Here is a 26739-nt window from a genome sequence, read left to right on the forward strand (position 1 = left end):
ATCACTCACTACAAAGCAATTTTTATCACTCGCTACAAGGCAATGTTTATGACTAACAACAAGGCAATTTTATCATCCACAACAAAGTAATTTTTATCACTAACTTCAAGGCAGTTTATATCACTAACTGCAAAATAATTTTAATCCCTAAAGAAAACAATTTTTATCACTAACTACAATGCAATTGTATCACTAATTACAACCCATTTTATCATTCATTACGTGACAATTTATCACCAACTACAATGTTGTTTTTATCACTAACAACAAGACAATTTTTATCACTCATTACAAAGCAATTTTATTACTAACTACAATTTATCACTAACTACAATGCTGTTTTTATCACTAACAACAAGACAATTTGTATCACTCATTACAAAGCAATTTTATTTCTAACTACAAGGCAATTTGTTATTGACAGCAATGCAATTTTCATCATTAATTAAAAGACAATTTTTTTACTAACTGCAGGACAATTTTATCACTACAATGCAGTTTTTATCACTCACTACGAAACAAGTTTTTACTAACTACAATGCAAGTTTTATCAGTTACAACAATGCAATATTATTACTAACTACTTGGTAGTTTTTATTACTAATACTACTAATATTACTAAGGCAATTTTTCCACCAACTCCAAGGCAATTTTATCATACTAATAACGCAACTTACTACAAGGCAATTTTTATCAATTATTACAAGGCAATTTTTATCACTAACTACAAGGCAATTTTCCACGACTTTTGGGCCAAGATAACAGCATAGTATCTGTTCTGATGCTACATTTTGTCTTTTCTGTCCTCGGTCAGTTGAGAAGAAATCTTTCATGACTAAGACAATTATTATTTTAATCCCTTTTTAGAGTGCTGCTTTTTTGCGAGTTGGATTCTCCCCAGATCAAAAACCATGCTTATCTCGAGTAAGATATTAATTTAATTCAAACCATTAATCTAAAATAGAGTTTTTTGTGAGAAAGGCTGAATATCTGACCCTTATTTCTGAAAAAAGGAATATAGCTTCCAATGGGTACTTTACTCAGAACTAATATTTACGGCAAGTCAAATATCATAGTCTATATTATTCTTTTTAACGCAAAGAGATCCAAATTAGTCGGTAAACAAAAATAGATCATTTTCGATCAATTTTCAAATGGTATTTCCTTAAACAGTTTATTCTGCTAAGAATAACGTTTACCGAAAATAATAGGAAATCACGTAGTAGCGATAAGCACTTAGAATTACACATACCACATGGTACTAAATGTAATTACATACTTTATTAATACACTGATTAAAATCAACTTTTAAAAATTCTTACGTGTTCCTTGATTTAGACATAGCCCGATGCAAAAACAATGAAATTTTAATCCAGTGTATGGTGAAAAGTTTTAATTAAAAAGGTTTGCACTTATCTAAATTTATTAGCATAAACTATTTAGGGATTTTCCTTTTAGACATTCTTATATTATCAATTTTTCATGGTAAAAAGATTATTCAGTTATTTAGGAGTTTCTTTTAAAGTAATAAGTGAAGAAAATATGATTAAAATATGTCTGAATAAAAAAACATGTAGAAAATAAGATATATACATACGTATGAGAAAATAGTGTTAAATTTTATTTTTGGCTTCATCAGAAATGAGCGAATAAAGGTTTACTTATCTTAATTTATCGTCTTAGAGACATGAGCACTCTTTCTGCCTACGTTCAAAAAGCTCCAACCTCTGTCTCATCGAGGAAATATTGCATACCCCTGCCTGTTTTAAGTTCAAACTTAGTTATGAGATGGCGGACCACATACAAACTGATAGTCATATGATGAATGCTCCGACGAACTACAGCCCCTTGTATCCTTTAGACGTAAATACCCCCGACAAACCCAACAAGCAGAAAAAACCCACCCATATACAGCAGATGTAAGAAAGCCTTCTAGTCTAATAGTTTCCTTTCAAGAACTGCTAGACGTTGGGACCCCCCTCCTGGTTCCTGCTTTCCCAACTTCAAGTGTAATGTGAATGGGCATCTTGCTTCTCAACTCGCTACATACTATCCCTGCAACTCATCTCCCCCCCCCCCCGATAGTAACCCCCTACACCAAAGTGGCACTGTGCCTTGTTTGGAGTAAAAATGAAATAAAATATGTAATCTATTTGAATTTGTTCAAGCCTACGAGTTCACCTTTTTTCAGTGTGTAATGGGCAATCGACTTAGTAGTGGGAATTGTGCCGGACACGTCACCACTCGGAGCTCTAATACTAGCTCTTCAATATCAATCGGACGGTTGACGTAATTTAAAGGAAGTTCGAACGCAGAGATAGCAGACCAAATACTAACTGATAGTCAAAGAATCCACAAATGTTTATTCCTCGCCCATACTCTCCACGCCATTCTAAATTCTGATCAAGAGCGTGCAATACGCAGCTTGAAGAGATGGAAAGGACTACCTGACCTCTGCGATTTCTCTCAACCGGGTGGTCTGTGCCTAACAAGAAAAAAAAAAACTAACAAGAAAACAAACATAAGCATCCCAAAAGTAATGCATCCTATATTTTTAACTGCAAAAGTTTAAGAGCTATGAAAACGGGCGTGGTGCCACTAAAAAAAAGCAACATTTTTTGCTCCAGAATTAAATTTTCTACATAGTCACCACATTTCTTGTTTTTGCCAGGTATAAGGTTGTTGCTATGCATGGGAATCCGGAGCGCATTTTGTCATACATATCTCTGTCGCAATTCCGAAATCGACGAACCATTTCCTAACTGTGCTGACAGAATATGAATATGAAGTCAAAGAGTACATGAGTAAAATAACGTCAGATTTGAAAGTTATGTAAAAGTGGAAGATGGAAAGCAAAACAAGAAATAATTAAAGGCAAATTTTTACTAACTACAAGGCAATTTTATCACTATTTTTTATTACTTAGTACAAGGCAATTTTATCACTATTTTTTTATTACAAGGCAATTTTATCACTATTTTTATTACTTATTAAATTGCAATTTTATCACTATTTTTATTACTTATTACAAGGCAATTTTATCACTATTTTTTTTATTACTTATTACAAGGCAATTTTATCACTATTTTATTACTTATTACAAGGCAATTTTATCACTATTTTTATTACGTATTACAAGGCAATTATATCACTATTTTCATTACTTAGTACAAGGCAAGTTTATCACTAGCTACAAATTTATTACTCACTACAAGGCAATTTTTATCACTCAGTACAAGGTAATTTTTATAACTCACTACAAAGCAATTTTATCACACACTATAAAGCATTTTTTTTTCACTAACTACAAGGGAAATTTTACAACTCACTATAAAGCAATTTTATCAGTAACTACAAGGCAACTGAAATCCAACGAACCATTTCCTAACTGTGTTGACATTCAACTAAATCAGCTTCGTAAACGTTCAACAGGCGCTGATTAATGTTGATCGGTTCAAATATTTCTGCATGGAAGAATTCAATGACGTATCTCTGCTTATGACGCACGCCCATGGCAGGGGTTGGTTAATTATAGATGTGGGGAAAACACATATCAGGGGGCATGATCAAGGAGTTTCCTTTTTTTAGTTTTATAAAGAAGCTACTGCAACAAGAACCCATCGATCGCATTAATCCTCATCGTTGAACAACAAAAAAAATGGCCTCGATGAGTGGTGATTCATTAACAAATTAAAAATAAATGTAGGGCTAGAAAATCACTATCCAAATCAATGTAGATGGATTAGTTGACACGCTTCGTCTGACTTTCATCCTTTGTTTAGATGTAGGTCAATTGATGTTATGCATCGAAGTTTTTTTTTGCGTATGTAGCAAGGATGATCCGAAACCCGAGTCGCTTTTGTTATGATCGTCCGATAACGATCTTATCGAAAAGATGCGATTCACACGTACAGTTATGAAAAACCAAATACAAAAATTGTTGTAGTCTTGCAGGCCCGTAATAATCAAGAGAAACAGTGATATAATTTAAAAAGAAAAAAATGTGTACAATCAAAAGTATGTTGCAGGTCTTGATTTCGGGGGACATAACTGCTACAAACCATTACATCAACGTTTAAATGCACCTATATTTAGAATCCCTGAGTAAGTCAATTATCAGCTAGCCCTATAACAAAAATGACCAACTAGTTAAAAAAAATATTAACAATTCGCTTGAGGAGAAAATTATTTCAACTTTAAATAAAGTGTAGGATATATTTATACACTAGCTAGCCCCATAACAAGGCAAGGTATGTATATATATATATATATATATATATATATATATATATATATATATATATATATATATATATATACTAGCAAAAGTACCCGTCGTTGACTGAATTAAAAAACAGCCTACAGAAAATGGACTCTGATAGATTATGAAAAGGAAGGGTTGTAAAGAGATAGCTTCGAATTTGGGGGTATCAAAACCAAAGCAAAATATGATGAAAGTAAAAATAAAATAGATACACCCCATAATTTATTATACCATACCTGTTCACACTGAAACACTTATCACAATATTCTGTGGATCTATATTAAAAAAAACTTGTTAAACTTTGTGACATATTTCTATTCTATGGAGGTCAGGCGCGAACGCAGACCCCACAATTTTATTATACCATCCCTATTTAAGTTAAAAGATACTTATCAAAGTATTATTATATACATCTATATTAAAAAAAAAAATTGTAAACGTTTTTTTTTTTTAATTTTTAAATTTTTTATTTCCATACTTTGTGGACCAGGCGCGTACGCAGACCCCACAATTTTAATGAATCATCATTATGCCAAATCAAACATACCCATTTATCTGTCTCGATACATCTATCATTATATGTGATCAATTTTCTACAATAGTCGACCATATAGGAGCCTATTCATGACCAGACACACACACAGTCGTCCAGCTTTATATATACATAAGAGAAAGAGGGTGAGAGAGAGAGAGAGAAAGAGGTAGAGAGAGAGAGAGAGAGAGAGAGAGAAGAGGGTGAGAGAGAGTCGTTCTTTGGGGTAATCGCACCTAATCCGGGGGTAATTGCGCCAACTAAAAAACATATATATTATATATATATATATATATATATATATATATATATATATATATATATATCTTGCCTTTTTATGGGTCCAGCTAGTGTATATATATATATATATATATATATATATATATATATATATATATATATATATATATACCGCATTGCGTCAAGTTTTGGATAATTGTATCAAGTATATACACCGTACTTTGGGATAAGTGCTTCAAGTGTTATTTAATTGATTTTTATAAAACAAAGCATACTGTGTTTAACACTACAACTGACCCTAAGTCCGAGTGTAAACGTTTTCTGAAAATACTTTAGGAACGAATCGTGTTGGTTGTTTTGTGTTATGGCATATCAAGCTTTCCGCAAAATGTTTTTATGTTTAGAATTATTTATATCGTAAAACATTAAACCATTATGTTGTTTTGTTTGTAAAGGGAAATTATTTTATTCGCTTTTGACTTTGCAAAACATAATACTATTTTGCACAGGAAAAATAAAAATAAACAAAAGCATTGATATTTGGTGCATTCTAGGCCAGGAAGACAGTATCTTTTCTGTTTGCCTACTTCCCATCTGACTACACTATGGTCGTCGTCACGTCCAACGGAAACGTTCCTGGTAAGCTGTCTCCTTAAGTAATCAAACTAGACCAAATTTTCAATACTAACGATTACCACGATATTTTCCAATTGACTACCGTAAACTCATTAATCCTTATCCTCGAGTGGCATCGGGACATTGATAGGCAGTAACTCTTTTGTAAAATAAAAAAAACAAACAAAAAAACTGAGAAAAAAGAGAAAGGTATTAAGAAACAAAATATTTATGTGCAAAGTAATCCGTAAAAATCAGAAATGAACAGAGAAGGTCTGGCAAAAAATGAATATTTGCATGGTAGGTTTATTTGTCCCATCACAGTTTTAGAAAACTAACAAATCTTTAACAGCCATTATAGGAGTTCGCCGCTTAATAGTATTTTGTTCATGTTTGAGCGTTTTTTGCTTAAATAAGAAATTAATTAAATTAGACCGAGAAAAGCTGTCGTTGAGTTGCACACACTTAAGATGTAATTACCATTTTTCGGTTCCTTCAGTGCTTTCCGCAGCTGCTCAAATATTCCCAGGGTGTTGCTTACTGGATGGGAAGGCTCAAATTTCAAGTCAGAAAGTTCTTTAGTTAAAAGGAACCCTCAGACTTGAATTTTAGGCTTTCACACCAATTCCTCATTCAAAGAAGCCGGATTGTCTCACATGTTGACCAAATGTGCTGCTGTAGTTCTTTCGACAAACGCAAAGATCAATAAACATTTATTCATTACCCGTTTTTCCTTTCTGACTTTTAAGTGTTTTTCGTACATACAGGGTGGAACAATACAATTATCGCCTTAAAAAAACAACAACAGCACTAGAGGTTTATTTAAAAGCTTGTACTGAAAAAATCAATTCATGTAACTTGATTATGTAGGAGAGCTGACATCTATTCAATGTAGACGCCTTCAGCCTCAATTACCACATTGATACGGGTCCGCAACTGGAAGCATACCTTTCCACAAACGTCGGCGGGAGCTCGGCGAATAATCGTCGGATGCTGGCGATCAGGGTGGCTCTGGTTTTGTGAGAGGTCATGTCTGTGATGTTCTCGACGTCTGAAGAAACGAAGCAGTTCAGGTCAGGGTAGGAGGGGGGACAGTGAGAAAAGAGTACAAAGTTGAAGCACGTCTTCTTAAGCCAGCGCCGAGTCATGTTACCACACTCAGAATTAGCTAGCAGTCACCTGATTGCACCAGGGGTTCACCACAATCTTAAGCACACACAGGTACACTTTGCTGTTGACTTTCAAGCCGACTTCGAAGATGGTAGGTGACATGATGTAGTACTCACATAAAACCACACCATAGACCATCACCGTGACTGGAAAGGGTTGTCGTATGCATTGAGCTGCACCCTCAAGCATCGAACCGTCTGGATTTACATTTTGAGGGTGCTGGCAATGGTTCTGTTGTCATAACTTGGATCAGTAGCAAGCATGCCGCACAGTGGTGCATTTCTGATCTCGGTCGTTGAAGATTGCGTCACTTCTAGACATGATATAAGGCTCCTATCGCTCCTGGGTGTTGCATACAACTGGCAACACCCAAGATGGTCTGAAAAAAAACCAAAAAAAAAAAACCAAAAAACAAAAAAAACGAAAACGGTTTTCATCAAACGGAAATAGAATTATGTCGTCTTTTCTAGGCCGACAATTTTATCGTTTCACCCTGTATTAAATGTTATAAAAATATATGTGAAAAGTAATCCGTAAAAAAAACAAAAAAAAAACGAATACATTTATCATTACTATTATTACTACTGTTACTGGCAATAATATCCTCCCTCTGACTACACACTTTTGCAAGTAGATTAACATTTTTTTGTTTACTTACGCTCACACTCCCGCCCACTGAAGAGTATGGTCTTATAATACAATAGAACAGATGCTACACTACCGTCACATGAACAAATATTGTCAAAAGGATGATACACAGTTAACAGATACTACGCTACCCTATTCCTTAAAAAGAAGTTAATACATGGGAGGATGGTCTCATAAACAGCAACGAATATTATATTACCTCCTCATAAAAAGGAGTTAATATCTTGGGAGGTGATCTTATGACCAGAAATCACATTAGACACACTACAAACTGAATTGAGCGTTGGAATAGTGTCTCTTAGTACAACTAATTAAGGTAATAGTGTAGTTTCGACTTCAGACAGACAAATAAGGCTTATAAAGAATAAGTCCCCAAAAAGTTGAAAAAGAAAAGACCAGGAGAAATCAGACCGAGACTAATGCTAAAAACAGCGAAAATCTTAAGAAAAGCGAATACGGAAAATAATCCACATAAAAACGTCAAAGGACCATATAAATGGCGCACCATAAGTAAAACAAACATATAGAAAGGAATAGCACGCGAAACCTAGAAAACTGAAACAGCAAGATTAAAAATTTGGTGGTGTCAGCACCACACCAAATAATTGAGAATAAAAATACCACTGAGGAAAAGCACTAATCAGACCACCAGTGGAAGAGTGCGAAGAACGCTGGGATCTTGGGGAAGCTTATTGTCAACTAAATTCCAGTGAAGCCTAATGGAAAAGTAATGTCAAACGGCTGTTGTGATAACGCAAAGTAATTTGCAAACTTATCCAAAGAGGTGAAGAGCATATTCTACTGCTCTTCACCTCGTTCGATAAGTTTTGGGTATGGATATACCCTTTGTAACTTGAACTCTTGGGAACACAATCGGTTGTAATCGCTGTGTAATCTGTAATGATGACTCGTATGAAAATTCCTCACTAAAGACAAATAATAATAATAATAATAATATATATATATATATATATATATATATATATAATCATGAGAAACAGTTTAACTCCAAGGGAATCAAGTATAACATCACCATACCCCAGAAATCAGTTCTGCTTAACACAGAAAACATCCTACGTCAGGTGGTTTCTATCTAATTTACTCCTTGACTATGCTCACTAGCTTTGGTGTAAAAGTCCGAACTTGAGTGAAAAAAAAAAACAAAAAAAAAAAACGGGTGTAAAACATCACAACACTGTGAAGCTAACAGAACATAATAATAATAATAATAATAATAATAATAATAATAATAATAATAATAATAATAATAATTTTTATTTTACTGCTAATAAAGAGCCCTAGATAAGATGCAAAACTTCTATCGTCGGAAAATTATTTTACCCGTTCTTCATGTTTGGGTGTCTTTAAAGCATGGTGTCATAAGTTGCTCACGTTTTTATGAATTTTTTTGTATTGTTATTGTATTCTGCTAGGTGTTTGAAGCTGCACCGGTTGGACAGGTAAATAAGTCAGTCTTGAATCTATGCTCCTCTCTATTACATTTACAGAAGGTTGGGTTAATTTTGTTGCCGCATCTGGTTATATCAACTTCTGATCGCTACATCCATATTCCATGTTTTCTCGTGGAGATAGGATGCTTCCAAACATGAAGAGAGGTAAGGGGCTGGAGAAGAGAGTCTCCTGTCGGTAGGAGTGAGCCCTTCTCTAGCCGTTTAGTGCACGGCTAGATATTGTGATATTTACGTCGCACTTGAAGAATATCCGTCTTGGGATGGGTGTTCTTCAGCTGCCTAATAAATTTAAGTACTATCATGAGATTTTTTTTGATACTATACTTTGGAAAAGTTATATTTGATATTGGTAAATGATTTTGTTACGAATTGCATCAACAGATAGAGGCACAAACACACACACACACACAGAAACAATATTTCAGATATCTGGAATTAACAGCGCATGTATGTCTTCGTGTGTCCATAATTTAATATTTGATTTTCTAAAAAGTAGAAAACGAATAAAGAAAAAAAAATCGAAACAATCTACATCAAATCGGTTTAATAAGATTAAAGAAAAAGGAGAACGTTTTATGTTTTTTCTGTGTTAGTAACGGCACAATGTGTCGGCTGTTTTCCAATTCGACTTTCAAATCTGATTTTTCTCTTTATCAAATTTATGATTGATTTTGTCCGAGTTTTAATCTCTTTTGAAACATATTACACTGACGGCGCGTTGGTCGCTTCACCTGCATCCACCGAATAATCAAATTGAAAAACCTCCAGAGAGTTGTAGACTCAAATCAATTGAGAGGTTAACTTCATATTGGGTTTTAATAATCTTCACCTTGCTATCGTCTTCATAATGGTCTTTGGCGAGCCATATACGTTGAGTACACGCAATGTAAATTCATCAACGTTTGTTTCACTATAGCGTGCGTTCTATATGCATATTTCATTATCGAAAATTATTTGCGACATTATAGAAGCACACATACGCGTATATACAAGATCAATTGTTAATTTTTTTTTTGTTAACGATTCTGTGGTATTTAATTGTTACGCTTGCCTGATATTTACGGGAGTTACCTGTCCTTTGGTTTTATTTACGTCGCCCCTTTTATTTGGAAAGTATTTTTTGGTTAATATTGTTGTCACATCTCAAATAACTAAAAGTACTGCACTAGTCTTATTCTTCATATTGTGTTAATTATTTCCAGTCACGCAGATTAAATAATTGCATTTTTTATAATATTATTCATAGAAGTAATATCCTCTACGAGAAAAGGTCGTTACCTCCCGGTGCACTGCGATGTGGCAATCGATTTTTGTGAAAAAAGAGCGATTTCACCGATTTCGATGACAATAAAGATATGGGAATGTGCGCAAAATAGCTACAGAATAATCTTAAGTGTGAAATTGATTAATCGCAACAAACTAGATGTAATGTGACATGCAATGTTTAGACACAATGTATATGTGAAAGTAAAATAGAAATGAAATATAATTATAGCAATATCTTTGTCAAATAAAACTAGAGATTCAATTGACGTATGACATAAATAAAATGCTTAAACATCAATTTGTGCACATAAAGTATTTCTGAAATAAGATTAAAAAGAACATAACATTTTAATCGGAATTTTTATAAAACATAATTTAGGATTTTCGCTTTCGAATGACACATGACATATAATAATTGCTTATATATATACATATACACACGCATACATATATATATATACACACATACATACACACACATACATACATATATATACACATACATACATATATATATACACACGTACATACACACACACACATATATATATACATATATATATATTATGGCTATGTAAAGACCAAATTTAAACCTGTTCGAAAACACTTTATTTTAGATTGTGAAATTAAAAAATAAAAATGAATACGTCAGCTGACCGGTTTCGAAGTTCGCTCAACAGAGCTAAAATCGAGCTTAATTACGTTTTAAAAAGAAAAGGGGGGGGGACAATGAATCGGAGATGAAAAAGCAGGAGAAAAAAAAAGGAGGGAAACGAATTATTAAATAGAAACTAGGTTAAGCCCTAAGAGATCCTCTTTTTGTTTGCAAAGAGAAGGTCTCAGAGTCTTAATGTATATGGTTTCTAGAATTTTGAGATGGTAAAGCGAGCGCGACTTGCTAAGGATGGAAAAAAGTCAGCACTAAAATTCTAAGCGCAAATGCGATTATTTATAAAACTGATAAAAACTGATAAAAACATTTGCTAATATTTTTCCTCTGAGGAGATGAATAAGCATTGAAAACTCATGGGTTAAGGAAATAGACTTATTCAACTGTATTCATTTTTTTTTTCATGCAATAAAAATTCTAAATTTGAAGGTTAACTTTTTCAAATCATAAAATTTAAATACATAAATTTTGTTTCATTTGCTCTCTGTTGTATATTGAGCAATTTTATTTGGCTGGACTCCTCTTATATAAAATGCTACATCTAATAATATTTTGTAAAACCGAAAGTCACCTGATTTGCATATCAGTGGATATATTTTACTTGATTATTCTGAAGTGTAAATTATTTAATTTTTGCTTCCTACGCTGTGAAAAGGAGAGGAATATTATCTCCCTTATTCTTGTTTTTGCGTCGTCCCAACTTTTTGGCGGGACGGATTTTTAATTATTTATTATTATTAGTCTTAAGACATTTAAATATTTTTTACGGGGTACAAAATTTTATTATGGCTATGTAAAGACCAAATTAAAACCTGGTCGAAAGCATTCTTTATTTTAGATTTGGAAATTAAAGAATAAAAATGAATACGTCAGCATTTTCTATTTAAATATTAAAAAAATGTTTTTACGCGCATAAAATTTTATCCACGGACACGGGTTTCTGCCTTACACCCGTCATCAGCACGCGGCAACTATCAACGACCTTCAACACACATAAACTTACATATATATATATATATATAATCGGAAAAAAGAAGAATCCAGTCGTGTTCAATCAGACGTGCTTGCATAATGACTTGTTGCCAATATATATATATATATATATATATATATATATATATATATATATATTCACACATACACACATATATACAGTGTGTATATATAAATAAGGATATAAATAAATATGTCTATATATGTATGTGTTTAATATTGGGGATTATATTTCAGAGAATATTTTGAAGTATTATCTGTTTTTTTACTGCTGGTATTGTTTTCGCGAGTGATATTACTAAATAAAGTTTCTTAATTAAGTTATAAATAGAACAGCGTCCTATAGCCATTCCAGTGGTTCCCTGTTGGACTAGTACTCAGCCATTGGCTGAAACTGGCGAGTGCATCTGATAAGCGCACACGTGCACCATGCTGCTTCAATTGGTTTGCATTGAAGTTTATATTTACAAACACACACAAAAAAAACAGAGCACATTCTTCTTAACCAGAATAGAAATAAGTCTTATGTTTATATGGAACTTGACACATAAGAATATAAATATACGTTATATGTTAAGGGGAACTTTTCTAAAAATGCTGACAAGTTTAGTTATATTAGAACTAACGTGGTAAGAAAAAATACACCGAGTGAACTACAGGTGTTAATCACTGGAGTGGAAAGATGAATGCGATATGAAAGTAAAATCTTTCAACTTATGTCTATTTGCGCATTATATATTTTTATCATCTTTCTTTGATAATTTAAAAGAAGGGGTTACATATTAAACATTGACGAATACAAAGATATTTAAAAAAATAAAAGTGAAAAGAAGAAACATGATAGTAAACCTTCTAAACTACGAAATTTAAAAAAAACAACAACAACAAAAACGATTAAAACGAGGATAACAAAGCAGGAAATAAAAACGTAAAACGCCTCATAAAAAAACAGATTTACATTCTTCCTTCATCAGAAAATATGTTTACAAATAAAAACACGTTGCTCTTTTTAGTAGAGAGACATGAAACGTGCCTTCCATACGGTCATTGCTACATTCACGAAGGGATTGGAGGAGAAAATTGACATTGTATGCATCAGACTGCTAGGATCTGCTCTTAACATCTTCTAGAGACAGTACCTCATGAGAAAGCAACTCTATGGACACCTTCTTCAGATTTCAGCCTTGATCGAAGAGATGGGGACAAATTTTGTTGGACACTCGCGGTTGAAATCATTAACGATGTTTTTTGCTGGATGCCAAAAAAGGAATGCCGTTCAGTATGGATTCTGCTGAGAAACGACATCAAACAGCTAGCAAAAAAATCATAATGCACAGGTGAGATGGCTGATGGAGGATAAAGCAAGAGTGTGACAGCGTGAGGAAAATTCGTGGCAATTCCACAACTAGATGATGATGATGATGATGATATTTGTAAGAAAGCTTTTACTTACCCTTTTAATATCTAGTTTCAAGTTTCTATTGATGGTAATATTTGTCTTGTTGATTCTTTTCAATGCGACAACAGATCCCTAAAAAGAATGAAAAATAATGAATACTTTAAAATAAACGTATAAACAGTGCAAATTAATATAATATAAAGACATTGTTCAAAAGTTTTAATCATAATCCAGGGAAAAAAATACTTTGTCGAAGATGGCTGCCAATAAAGTTAAACATAAAAACGAAATGTGTTAGAGATCAAATTATGAAAGCTTATATTTCCAAATTTATTTTTAGATAAGGATTTGTTATTCGAAATATTTGGAATATTTGGATTAGTTTTCTCATCTTGAATCTCATTTTGAATACATTTCGACCGATGTTTTCCCCGACTTTATGAGGTGTATCTTGTCGAACACGGGAATGTTTTTGTCGAATCTGGAATCTGGACCAAATTTCAGACGAAACCTTTTATTTACTTCACAGGGGCTAGCATAGTTTCGTTCCGTCAGCCATGACTGGATAAAAGTCCTATGTAACTTGCAATTATATTTTTCGGTCGCCCACGCTGAGAATACCACATTTACAATTGATTTTACAAGTACTCTAATCACTACGTCACGGGTGAAAATTTAACGAGGATACTAGCTTGGATAGGATATCTTTAGAAATGTATCCAGAACCATGCAAATAATTAAAAAGGTTATAAGTAGTGGTTGAAAAAAAAATAATCAGAAAAATGTTATGAGGAAATTAGAATAAGTAAAAGGTTCTTGTGTATTAACCCCCACAGAAAAAAAAGTATATATATATATATATATATATATATATATATATATATATATATATATATATATATATATATATATATATACACGGTCCAATTGTTTTATATTTTTGTTTTCTAATTCATGCAGATTTCAGATCCGATTTGTTGCAAAATGTTTTACACAAATTTCTGGAGTGGAATATTTTGCAACATTTTCACCAACGAAAAATTTAACGACAATTAGAATTTTATTACAACTTGCCGATCAATACTATTTAAAAATACATCAAATGGATGTAAAAAATGCTTTTTAAATGTTCAGATTGACTGTGAAATCTATATTTACCCTCCACAGAGATTAAAAATGAAAAATAAAAATTGGGTGTGGAAATTAAATAAATCGTTATATTGACTAAAACAAAATGTAAACAATTGGAATTTAACATTCCATAATTATTTGTTTATTTTTATTTTTATTTATTTATTTTCTTTTTCTTTTCTTTTCTCAAGTCAAACCGAAGGGATTTTCCATTATATCAAAAAAAGGGTGCGTGTAAACTGTTTTGGGGGATATGAGATCAGTGGACTCGCCAATTATTTTTATAACCACCAGCTGTGCTAAATAACCAATAACCTTCCAAATTAGTATAAAAGTTGTCGAATTTTGGATTCAATCAGTTTGCCGCTAAATACGTCACGGACCGCATTTGATTCTTAGCCGCCATCTTGTTTACTGCCAATTACAGTCAGTATCTGATCTGAACTACGCCGCCATCTTTGTTCAACATAATGTTACAACATTTAACAGAACCCCCCCCCCAATATTTATATACAATTGTTTGATATTTTTGTTTTCATCAGTTCTAATTCATGCAGATTTCATATTTATTATTGCAGGTCCGATTCTCTATGGAATATTATACTTTACCTAACACATAATAGTGATCTTAAAAGTTAAAAAATGGCTATGCTCGAAATCTAAATTTGATTTCAAGTCAGCTAGACTCCAAATCAAGACATTTAGCACTTCAGCCGCGTTTCCTACCCATGTAGCTATCAAGGGGTAAGAAATACAATTAATCTTAAACGACGTAAAGAAATGAATTGAATCTGAGCATGCGCAGAAGGAATTAAAAATATATCAACAAGTTTGCATTTCAACTTTCCGATAGAAATCTGTATGCATTATTCATGTATCCACACAAAGATTTTACTTGTTATAAACCAACGTTCGTGTTTGATTACTATTACTGTTAATTCCTGTGTTATGAGACCAGTTCTTTAAGTGTTTATCGGTTAAATAATTGCACACAGACAAACATGCACATGCATTAACACGTTTTTACTTTCCCTTATTCTTACATTTAGTTTTGCCTTTACTTGACTATTTGCTCATTTTTTATTTTTTATTATTTTTTTTTTTACTCATGTTCACCCCTTACAAAGCATATCGCCACTTGGACATAAGGGGCTACTATTTGGGACCACGCCTAAAAAGACGTCACATCACGTTTTTAAGAATGATTAACAAGATATTTGTTTATGTTACATTTAAACGTCTGAATATAAGTACAGCAAGGGAAGCAGGTAGCAGGAAAGGAATCCCAAAGCCTAGCTCTTCAAGGGAAGAATAGAAGGCTTTCTGGCATACAGGGACAAAAACAGTGAAGCGGTGAGGTCTTATTGCTAAGCGGGATTGTCGGGGATATGTACGTCGAGGGGGTACAAGGGAAACAAGTTCATCAGAACACAATCAATTAAAATATTTGTAAAACAGGCACAGTGATGTAACAGTGCGGTGATGAGACAGGGGCTGGAGCTTAGTTGATAAAGTGGGACCGATTAGATTTACGACTTTTTTTGGACTTTATCTAAGAGGGAGAGACTAGTGGTAGATGCACCAGCCCAGATGTAGCAACAATACTCCATGCATGGGCGAATAGTGGGCTTGTAAAGGTACAGGATACTGTCAGGCGTGAGTAGTTTTCTAGCTCGATAGCGGACACCCACCTTCTGTGCAGCAGCCTTTGCAATGTCCTCTATGTATTTGTTTCAGTTCATATTGCCTGCAAATGTTAGGCCGAAGAGGTTGAAGATAGAATTCTCAGGTAGGGTGCTATTTGTCATGGATATAGGGCGTTGGAGAGGCGTTTCGTAATTGTTAAATGAGAGTAGCTTTGTTTTACTAGCATTAAATGTTACCATCCATTTGCGGTCTCATTCCACTATAGTCTAGAGGTCATTTTCTAACAATTCTGCCATTGTCTTGTATTTATGTATGTTCTTCCCTCATGCATATTATAGGGCGTTTTATCATCAGCAAATATACCCATCTCGGACACAATATTATCAGGGACGTTGTTTATGAATATCAGGAATAATAATGGTCCAAGGATCGCCCCTGAGGGACTCCGGCATTAATATCCTGCCGCATTAATGTTATGCTTTTCACATTTATCTCGTTTTCTTTTCTTTTTTTTTGTTTTTTGTAAATTCCGCATCAATTCGAAAGGAGAAACACGATTTTCCCTCTCTAAATGTCAATAGATATCAAGGCCACAACTTCCTCAACTTCTGATTGTATTTTCCACAACTGGAATTTTACTCTGAACGATTTTCTGCCGCTTCATCCAAAGGGTAATTGAACTGCATCAATTTCATTGCATTCATTGGGGTTTACCGTTTTCTCTTAATCCGTTTTTTGTCAACTTTCTAACATGTTCTTCGAAGCGAGTGGGTCGCAAATGGGATTCTCACTCCAATTGATTAATAGTAACGCAATACTTATTTATGTCTTGTTCTGCTCATTTGTTCCGTATTTTTTTATTCGCATTATAGCTTTATTCCTTTCTACATTCCTGATTCCTAATTTCTTTCACTCTTTCTTCCTTCTTGACTGCTTTCTTGATTTTTTCCTCAGTAAATATTCATTTTCATTGTAGATTTTCTTCTTCACCATTTTTTTCACCGTTTTTTCTTTTTTTTTTTTAGTTTTCTATCTTTTGATTTCATTGATTCCATCTCCGTTTTCTTTTATTATTTGCTTTTTAACATATATCCAGTATTATTTCTATCTTCTTTCTCACCTTTGTTTTTGTATGCTTTCTTTTCTTGTTGAACAATTGGTGAATAACAACAACCACAATAATAATAATAATAATAATAATAATAATAATAATAATAATAATAATAATAATTTATTCATATTATTGTTATTATCATTCACCAACTATTCACTAACACATAATATAGAAAAAACAGTAAAATATGATAATGATGATCAGGATACTACTACTACTAGTACTACTAATAATACTTTCGAATTGCGAAAAACATAATCAGATAACGCTGACCAAGTAATTACAAAATACATTACACGAATTAAAAGAAACATAAAATACCCCAAATAACAAACTTGTAAAATCTCTCAGGGTCAAGGAAGATTGAAGAACTGAATTATTTCTTTTGTCTACTGCGCTCTATCAATCACTTCAGATTATTGTCAGGTTTTATTTCCTTATTTATTGAATAATAATAATTCTGATTTCGTTTATCAACGTCTCTCTGGAAAGGGATGGGATTCATTTCCAGAGGATTTCTCTCAATCCCGGCTCCAAACCAAGAGCTTCAAAGATCACAGGTTTTCCTAAGGATGTTGGTTGTACCTACAATAGCAGAAGTCTGAAGGCCGACTACAACATCGGAAATTCGTATTTTTTTTTCAATTGCTCTCCAAACGACTTGATACTACTCCTAGCATACCAACTATGACCGGGATTATTTGTGTTTTAACCTGGTGTATACTCCTTATCTCCAAGGCCAATGGAGCATAATTGCTCCCTTCTCGTTCTCCTTCTTTCTCACATTCCTGCCCCAGGGAACTGAAAAGTCTACAATCTGCCAGTTTTTTTTAGTCCTTGTCGATGACGACCAAATCCGGACGATTATGTTCTAATTGCTTGGTCGTTATGACACTTTCGTCCCACCATACTCCTGCATGTGCATCCTCACTTGTTCTCACTTCATCAGACACTACCTCAAACCACTTTCCAGCACACTTCACCCCAACCTTCTTACAGACCTCCCAATATATCCGGAGTCACATGCGATCGTGTCTTTTGCGGTACTCTCTCTCTCTCTCTCTCTCTCTCTCTCTCTGGGCTGATGATGATGATAATAATAATAATAACACTAATAATAATACAGTAAAGTATCAAGGAGAATTAAATGGAACAATTGGGTTAATGCGAAGAGTACTGAGATCTTGCGAAAGCTTATTGCTATCCAAATTCCGTTGCCAGCGAGATGTCAATGGCAATCGGCTATTGCGATAACGAAAATACATGTGAAAAGATCATCGAAAGATATGAAGAGTAATCTCAGGAGACTTGTCACTTATACACGTCTGAACTTGCTGTCTTACCTTGCGTGAATAATAATTTATAATGATTCATATTAAAATAAGCGAGAAATAAATGTTTGACAGATATTGCGATAACGCAAAATGATTTGCAACGATTATCAAGAAAATATGAGAGTGTCGGAAATTTGAAGAGGCTTATCACTCAAACTTTCGGAAAAGAATGGCTTATTGTTTGTGAGCAATATCTAATAATAGCTTCTATAAAATCTCTTGATGAGTAAATAATAATCTATATATTAATACGATAGCGTGTGTGTTCTTTTGTGTGTAACGCTTACATCCGGGGGTTTTAATTGTTATGTTCTTCTATTTCTTGTCATAAATAATTTTACCAAGTATTCCTCATAAGTCTTGGTTTCGGTTTCGACTATAACTGATGGCACTAAAATCGTCTACTTTTTTATTAATAATTTTATCAAAAATTCCTCATAAGTTTTGGCTTCGGTTTCGACTATAGCTGAAGAAACTCAAGTTACACATATATACACATATTTTTTCATAAGTGTTTATTTTGGTTTCGATTCAAGCTAATGCACCCAAATCATATGGATATATATATATTTTTGAAATCGCAACTTTATAACATATACAAATCGATAGAGCATTAACTCTATAATAATATATACGAAATCTGCAAGAATTAAACTATCATATTTAAGCGTACTTTACGACCAGGCTTTCGTGCTTGATTAGTTATCTCGTGCCAGCTTAGTTTTTGCAGTTAAAAAAAGTTACTATAATATCACAGCGTCTCCATTTACACTAAACATCTACATATTACATATGAATGAGTCTGCGCAAGCTTTTTTTTAGTCTCACACAAAAATACGCGTTCACATCTCAGGCCATATTTCTTGTCATATACATACGTACACACAAACATACGCGCGCACGTCCATATATTCACGTTCGCGTAACGTACACACATGTACTCTTATACGCGCACACGTACGCATACATGGGCAACGTCACTTCCCCTTTCAAAGGAAATTCACACATGCGCAAAAGACCACCGGAAACAACTATAAAAGCAAGTGCAATAAGCAGCTTTTTTTTCGACTTACCTTCCGAGCTGAGAGGTTCGACGAACCAGCCGCCTCCCTTTCGGAAGGCGCGTGCCCGCGCACGTCACGTCCCCAGCTACTGTATGTGGGGCAAGAACTAACAGACAGTATGTACACCTTATAAGCTTTCTCTCTACATGAACTGGATTGACATTCTCATTCTTTCTCTCTCTATATATACAACTTGTGCCTGAGAATACCTTCGCGTGGCTGACTGCTAACATGGCGCACAGCTTTACTGATGTCAACCCTATATCTTTTTCTTTGTCTACACGCTGGTCTGTCATTCCCATTTCCACTACATTGCTCACTCCTTTTTCCACGCGCGAACAAACGATAGTGACCCGAACATGACATGAACACACATTTCCTTTTCCTTCTATACTACAAGTCCCGCAACAAACGACAGTGACACCCGCGCGGACATGAACACGTGTTATACCTAAAACATTCATTCTTTCAACATGAAATAAACGACACGTTTATTTTATCCAGCAATTGAGTCTTTGTTTCCTTCATTCCATTCGTTTCATTATTTTCTTTTGTAACGGGATTAGGATATATATATATATATATATATATATATATATATATATATATATATATATATATATCCTAGTCCTCTACAAGCCCCCTGTAGAATTTCCCCAGGTTCTGCTAGTGATTATGATGATGATAATAATAATAATAATAATAATAATAATAATAACGATACTTTTAGAAACACTAGTAAAAAGTTCACAAAAAGAGAAAACAAAAGGGAAATAGAATTATAAACACCCAAATATAAATATAAAGACAATTAAACTACCAGAAGCCCCATAATCTGACATCGTTTAACAAGGAGTTAAACGATAGTAAGTTGTCGTTAAGCATCAAGGAAGATGAGCCGGGAGTATACAATCTGCACGGAGAATACGGGAAACTGATCTGTGAGGACTTATTACTACTAAAACAACGTGATTTTAATGAGTATTGAGAGAAACGCAGAGTACTAAAATCTCGCGAAACCTGTCACTCAGATTCAAGGAAACACTACTAGCTTTTACCAATAAACAATTACTGATAAGACGTCCTAGTAGTAAATAAAAAGAACTCATATATTTCCCATAATTCCCTTCGTTATTTGATGTTTGTTTTTGTTCTCTATCTATTTTTATTAATATTTACGTCTTAAAAATATACAAAGGAGTCACAACTCGAGGTCACTCAAGGTCAAGGGTTTATGTGAATTTTGTAGGCATGCGGGCAATAGAGTGGTAACCATTAGTAAATTTGGTATTATTTGATTATTCAAAAGTTCAACAATGTCGTAGTCAGCTAGAAAGCAGTCCAGAAGACAAGTTTCACAAGCAGCCAGTTCCAGGAAAGAAGCTTTGCTAATATAATCTACGTTTAGGTTGAGGCACTTAGAAAGAGTGGGGGAAATTATTAATAGTGGCTTTAATTGGCCGAGAGTTGTTTTTGTGAAAATTTAGCGCCATAGATTGGAGCTCGGACGAGCACTTTATCTTTCTAATTCCCTTTCTAAAATGCTCTTCGAACAAATATATATCAGCCCTTTTCTGTATTTTTTCATTTTTATCTTATTTCACTAGTTAATGGATGTTCTTATTTTTCTTTTCTTTCCTTCGTATCTACGTACTTTCTTTTGTTTCTTGTTTTCTTTCTAAAGTATTTTCCGAGCCGAATCGGTTCTAAATAGGCTTTTCATGCAAATTGATTAGCATCGATATAAATCATGTTTACTTTTTTCCATTTCTTTATTTACTTCAACGCTTTTATTGTATTTTTTATTGCTTCCCAATGTGAATTTGTTTATTTACTTATTTTGTTATTTAACTTTTTTTGTTTTGGCCATTTATTCTTTCACGTATTTCCTCAACTCTGCCAAAATACGATCGGGAAAGTTGTATGTGATTCGATTATTAAGCAGCATCTCTTTCCGCTTCTTTATATTCCATGACTCGATTTATTTTTCGATTGTTTCTAACCGGTTATTAGTTCAGTTTCTTACAAATACTCACTGCTTAATCGTGGTCTGTCTTATTCTGTCCCGGTTTTTCTCCATTCTCTATTTCTATTCCCAGATTCTACTTTTTCATTCTTGATGTTCTTCCCTTTCAATTCTTTTTCATATCCGTCTTATTCTTATATTGTTTTCACTATTATTTTAGTCTTTTATATTCGTTCACCTTTATTTTATTTCTTCTTCTATCCTTATCGCCCTTCTTCTTGTAGTCGTCCTCGTCCTTTTCTTTCTTCTTTTATTCTACTTATACTCGTCCTTTTCTTTCTTCTTTTATTCTTCTTATACTCGTCCTTTTCTTTCTTCTTTTATTCTTCTTATACTCGTCCTTTTCTTTCTTCTTTTATTCTACTTATACTCGTCCTTTTCTTTCTTCTTTTATTCTTCTTATACTCGTCCTTTTCTTTCTTCTTTTATTCTACTTATACTCGTCCTTTTCTTTCTTCTTTTATTCTTCTTATACTCGTCCTTTTCTTTCTTCTTTTATTCTTCTTATACTCGTCCTTTTCTTTCTTCTTTTATTCTTCTTATACTCGTCCTTTTCTTTCTTCTTTTATTCTTCTTATACTCGTCCTTTTCTTTCTTCTTTTATTCTACTTATACTCGTCCTTTTCTTTCTTCTTTTATTCTTCTTATACTCGTCCTTTTCTTTCTTCTTTTATTCTACTTATACTCGTCCTTTTCTTTCTTCTTTTATTCTTCTTATACTCGTCCTTTTCTTTCTTCTTTTATTCTTCTTATACTCGTCTTTTTCTTTCTTCTTTTATTCTTCTTATACTCGTCCTTTTCTTTCTTCTTTTATTCTTCTTATACTCGTCTTTTTCTTTCTTCTTTTATTCTTCTTATACTCGTCCTTTTCTTTCTTCTTTTATTCTACTTATACTCGTCCTTTTCTTTCTTCTTTTATTCTTCTTATACTCGTCCTTTTCTTTCTTCTTTTATTCTACTTATACTCGTCCTTTTCTTTCTTCTTTTATTCTACTTATACTCGTCCTTTTCTTTCTTCTTTTATTCTACTTATACTCGTCCTTTTCTTTCTTCTTTTATTCTTCTTATACTCGTCCTTTTCTTTCTTCTTTTATTCTACTTATACTCGTCCTTTTCTTTCTTCTTTTATTCTTCTTATACTCGTCCTTTTCTTTCTTCTTTTATTCTTCTTATACTCGTCTTTTTCTTTCTTCTTTTATTCTTCTTATACTCGTCCTTTTCTTTCTTCTTTTATTCTTCTTATACTCGGCTTTTTCTTTCTTCTTTTATTCTTCTTATACTCGTCCTTTTCTTTCTTCTTTTATTCTTCTTATACTCGTCTTTTTCTTTCTTCTTTTATTCTTCTTATACTCGTCCTTTTCTTTCTTCTTTTATTCTTCTTATACTCGTCTTTTTCTTTCTTCTTTTATTCTTCTTATACTCGTCCTTTTCTTTCTTCTTTTATTCTACTTATACTCGTCCTTTTCTTTCTTCTTTTATTCTTCTTATACTCGTCCTTTTCTTTCTTCTTTTATTCTTCTTATACTCGTCTTTTTCTTTCTTCTTTTATTCTACTTATACTCGTCCTTTTCTTTCTTCTTTTATTCTTCTTATACTCGTCCTTTTCTTTCTTCTTTTATTCTTCTTATACTCGTCTTTTTCTTTCTTCTTTTATTCTTCTTATACTCGTCCTTTTCTTTCTTCTTTTATTCTTCTTATACTCGTCCTTTTCTTTCTTCTTTTATTCTACTTATACTCGTCCTTTTCTTTCTTCTTTTATTCTTCTTATACTCGTCCTTTTCTTTCTTCTTTTATTCTTCTTATACTCGTCTTTTTCTTTCTTCTTTTATTCTTCTTATACTCGTCCTTTTCTTTCTTCTTTTATTCTTCTTATACTCGTCCTTTTCTTTCTTCTTTTATTCTTCTTATACTCGTCCTTTTCTTTCTTCTTTTATTCTTCTTATACTCGTCCTTTTCTTTCTTCTTTTATTCTTCTTATACTCGTCCTTTTCTTTCTTCTTTTATTCTACTTATACTCGTCCTTTTCTTTCTTCTTTTATTCTTCTTATACTCGTCCTTTTCTTTCTTCTTTTATTCTTCTTATACTCGTCCTTTTCTTTCTTCTTTTATTCTACTTATACTCGTCCTTTTCTTTCTTCTTTTATTCTTCTTATACTCGTCCTTTTCTTTCTTCTTTTATTCTTCTTATACTCGTCTTTTTCTTTCTTCTTTTATTCTTCTTATACTCGTCCTTTTCTTTCTTCTTTTATTCTTCTTATACTCGTCCTTTTCTTTCTTCTTTTATTCTTCTTATACTCGTCCTTTTCTTTCTTCTTTTATTCTACTTATACTCGTCCTTTTCTTTCTTCTTTTATTCTTCTTATACTCGTCCTTTTCTTTCTTCTTTTATTCTTCTTATACTCGTCCTTTTCTTTCTTCTTTTATTCTTCTTATACTCGTCCTTTTCTTTCTTCTTTTATTCTTCTTATACTCGTCCTTTTCTTTCTTCTTTTATTCTTCTTATACTCGTCCTTTTCTTTCTTCTTTTATTCTACTTATACTCGTCCTTTTCTTTCTTCTTTTATTCTTCTTATACTCGTCCTTTTCTTTCTTCTTTTATTCTTCTTATACTCGTCCTTTTCTTTCTTCTTTTATTCTTCTTATACTCGTCCTTTTCTTTCTTCTTTTATTCTTCTTATACTCGTCCTTTTCTTTCTTCTTTTATTCTACTTATACTCGTCCTTTTCTTTCTTCTTTTATTCTTCTTATACTCGTCCTTTTCTTTCTTCTTTTATTCTACTTATACTCGTCCTTTTCTTTCTTCTTTTATTCTTCTTATACTCGTCCTTTTCTTTCTTCTTTTATTCTTCTTATACTCGTCCTTTTCTTTCTTCTTTTATTCTTCTTATACTCGTCCTTTTCTTTCTTCTTTTATTCTTCTTATACTCGTCCTTTTCTTTCTTCTTTTATTCTTCTTATACTCGTCCTTTTCTTTCTTCTTTTATTCTTCTTATACTCGTCCTTTTCTTTCTTCTTTTATTCTTCTTATACTCGTCTTTTTCTTTCTTCTTTTATTCTTCTTATACTCGTCCTTTTCTTTCTTCTTTTATTCTTCTTATACTCGTCCTTTTCTTTCTTCTTTTATTCTTCTTATACTCGTCCTTTTCTTTCTTCTTTTATTCTTCTTATACTCGTCCTTTTCTTTCTTCTTTTATTCTTCTTATACTCGTCCTTTTCTTTCTTCTTTTATTCTTCTTATACTCGTCCTTTTCTTTCTTCTTTTATTCTACTTATACTCGTCCTTTTCTTTCTTCTTTTATTCTTCTTATACTCGTCCTTTTCTTTCTTCTTTTATTCTTCTTATACTCGTCCTTTTCTTTCTTCTTTTATTCTACTTATACTCGTCCTTTTCTTTCTTCTTTTATTCTTCTTATACTCGTCCTTTTCTTTCTTCTTTTATTCTTCTTATACTCGTCTTTTTCTTTCTTCTTTTATTCTTCTTATACTCGTCCTTTTCTTTCTTCTTTTATTCTTCTTATACTCGTCCTTTTCTTTCTTCTTTTATTCTTCTTATACTCGTCCTTTTCTTTCTTCTTTTATTCTACTTATACTCGTCCTTTTCTTTCTTCTTTTATTCTTCTTATACTCGTCCTTTTCTTTCTTCTTTTATTCTTCTTATACTCGTCCTTTTCTTTCTTCTTTTATTCTTCTTATACTCGTCCTTTTCTTTCTTCTTTTATTCTTCTTATACTCGTCCTTTTCTTTCTTCTTTTATTCTTCTTATACTCGTCCTTTTCTTTCTTCTTTTATTCTTCTTATACTCGTCCTTTTCTTTCTTCTTTTATTCTTCTTATACTCGTCCTTTTCTTTCTTCTTTTATTCTTCTTATACTCGTCCTTTTCTTGCTAGGCTTCTAATCTCCCAATTATTTCTAATTTATTTTTTATCAATTCTTTTTCTTTATCGTATCTTTTCTCTTTTCATTCTTATTATATGTTTGATCCCCCGACAAAAGGAGGGAGGATAAATAAATTCACCTTGTCCGCACTTTTCTCAATAACGACAACTTGGAATTTTTTAAAATTTACCAAAACATTAAACATATTAAACATGTTGTGTTCGTGTTATGAAGAGATTCATATATATAAAATGTTCATACTTAGAAGTGTAGAAGCTCTTTGAGAGTCGAGACATTGTGTATGTAAAGACATTTTAAAACACATGATATACAAGACATATAATGACAATTTTCACTTTACCTTTTGGTAGAATTACAACACAAAGACGACGTTTATAAAAACACATGATGGGTTTACTTCTTTTCCCGACCGGTCATGGTTTTCATAGTCAAGAATTCAAGTTTCACATTCTAAGTTTCAAAGGTGACCGTCTCGCTTCTAGACGTTCGAATCCCATGTCTGGACTGTCGTCTGTCGTCCTCAGACTCTCTCTCCGACTCTCCCTCAGTTTTTCTCTCCTTAACTCTAAAGTTTCTAACTATATCAAGTACTTCCCATTTTCCATGACGTCATACACATGTTAAAACATGTGTCTTCTTTCACGTGTTCTGGAAATGCGTGTCCAAAACTTTTTCCTTTGTTTACAAAAGGAATTTTTACCTATATTCCCAGTAACCTATATTTCCAATATGTTAAAAACATGTTTATTAAATTATCTTATAGTTGCATTCTTCAATTGAATTTTCATAACAGAATTGACAATGCACATTCTTTTCTTAAAACTATTTTATCTCTAAGCTAAACAATGGTTTGTTTTTTTACATTCCATTTGCTAATTCTCTCTCGTACTCTATTTCTAAACCTAAACTACGAGGTTCGAATTTCGTCTATTCTATTTCATTTTAACTAAATCTCTCTATTTTTATACTTATATGAAAAGGGGACAGCCCTTATCATGTAACAGGAGCAGCGAACCCAATGCAAAATAAAGAACAAGCGAACGATATAAAACCTTCTTAAAAAATTCAGAAAAACAAAAATAAAAAACAGCGAACGTGATAGAAAAAATAACGAACGGAAAAAAAACCTGTTTCAATATTAAAACTTTTAAAATCGAAAAAAAATCTTATATCTTGGCTCGAACCTTACATCTTAATATAACGACGCTGCTACTATATCGACATCTATGGCCGTGTGAGCGAAATTAGATCGTTGT

At 32.8% G+C, this 26739-nt stretch overlaps 1 protein-coding gene across 1 annotated transcript in view; it reads right to left on the reverse strand.

Annotated features, from left to right (window-relative positions):
- Window positions 1-26739, reverse strand: part of LOC145246050 (atrial natriuretic peptide receptor 1-like) — a 1007513-nt gene that overhangs the window by 223628 nt on the left and 757146 nt on the right. Inside the window, exon 10 of the mRNA XM_080107893.1 lies at window positions 13324-13401. Coding sequence (XP_079964019.1) covers window positions 13324-13401 — 78 coding nt within the window. The remainder of the gene's footprint in view (window positions 1-13323; window positions 13402-26739) is intronic.

The sequence above is a fragment of the Euprymna scolopes genome, chromosome 23 (genome assembly GCF_053919585.1).
Source record: "Euprymna scolopes isolate OS-2025 chromosome 23, ASM5391958v1, whole genome shotgun sequence".
Classification (NCBI taxonomy): Eukaryota; Metazoa; Mollusca; class Cephalopoda; order Sepiida; family Sepiolidae; genus Euprymna; species Euprymna scolopes.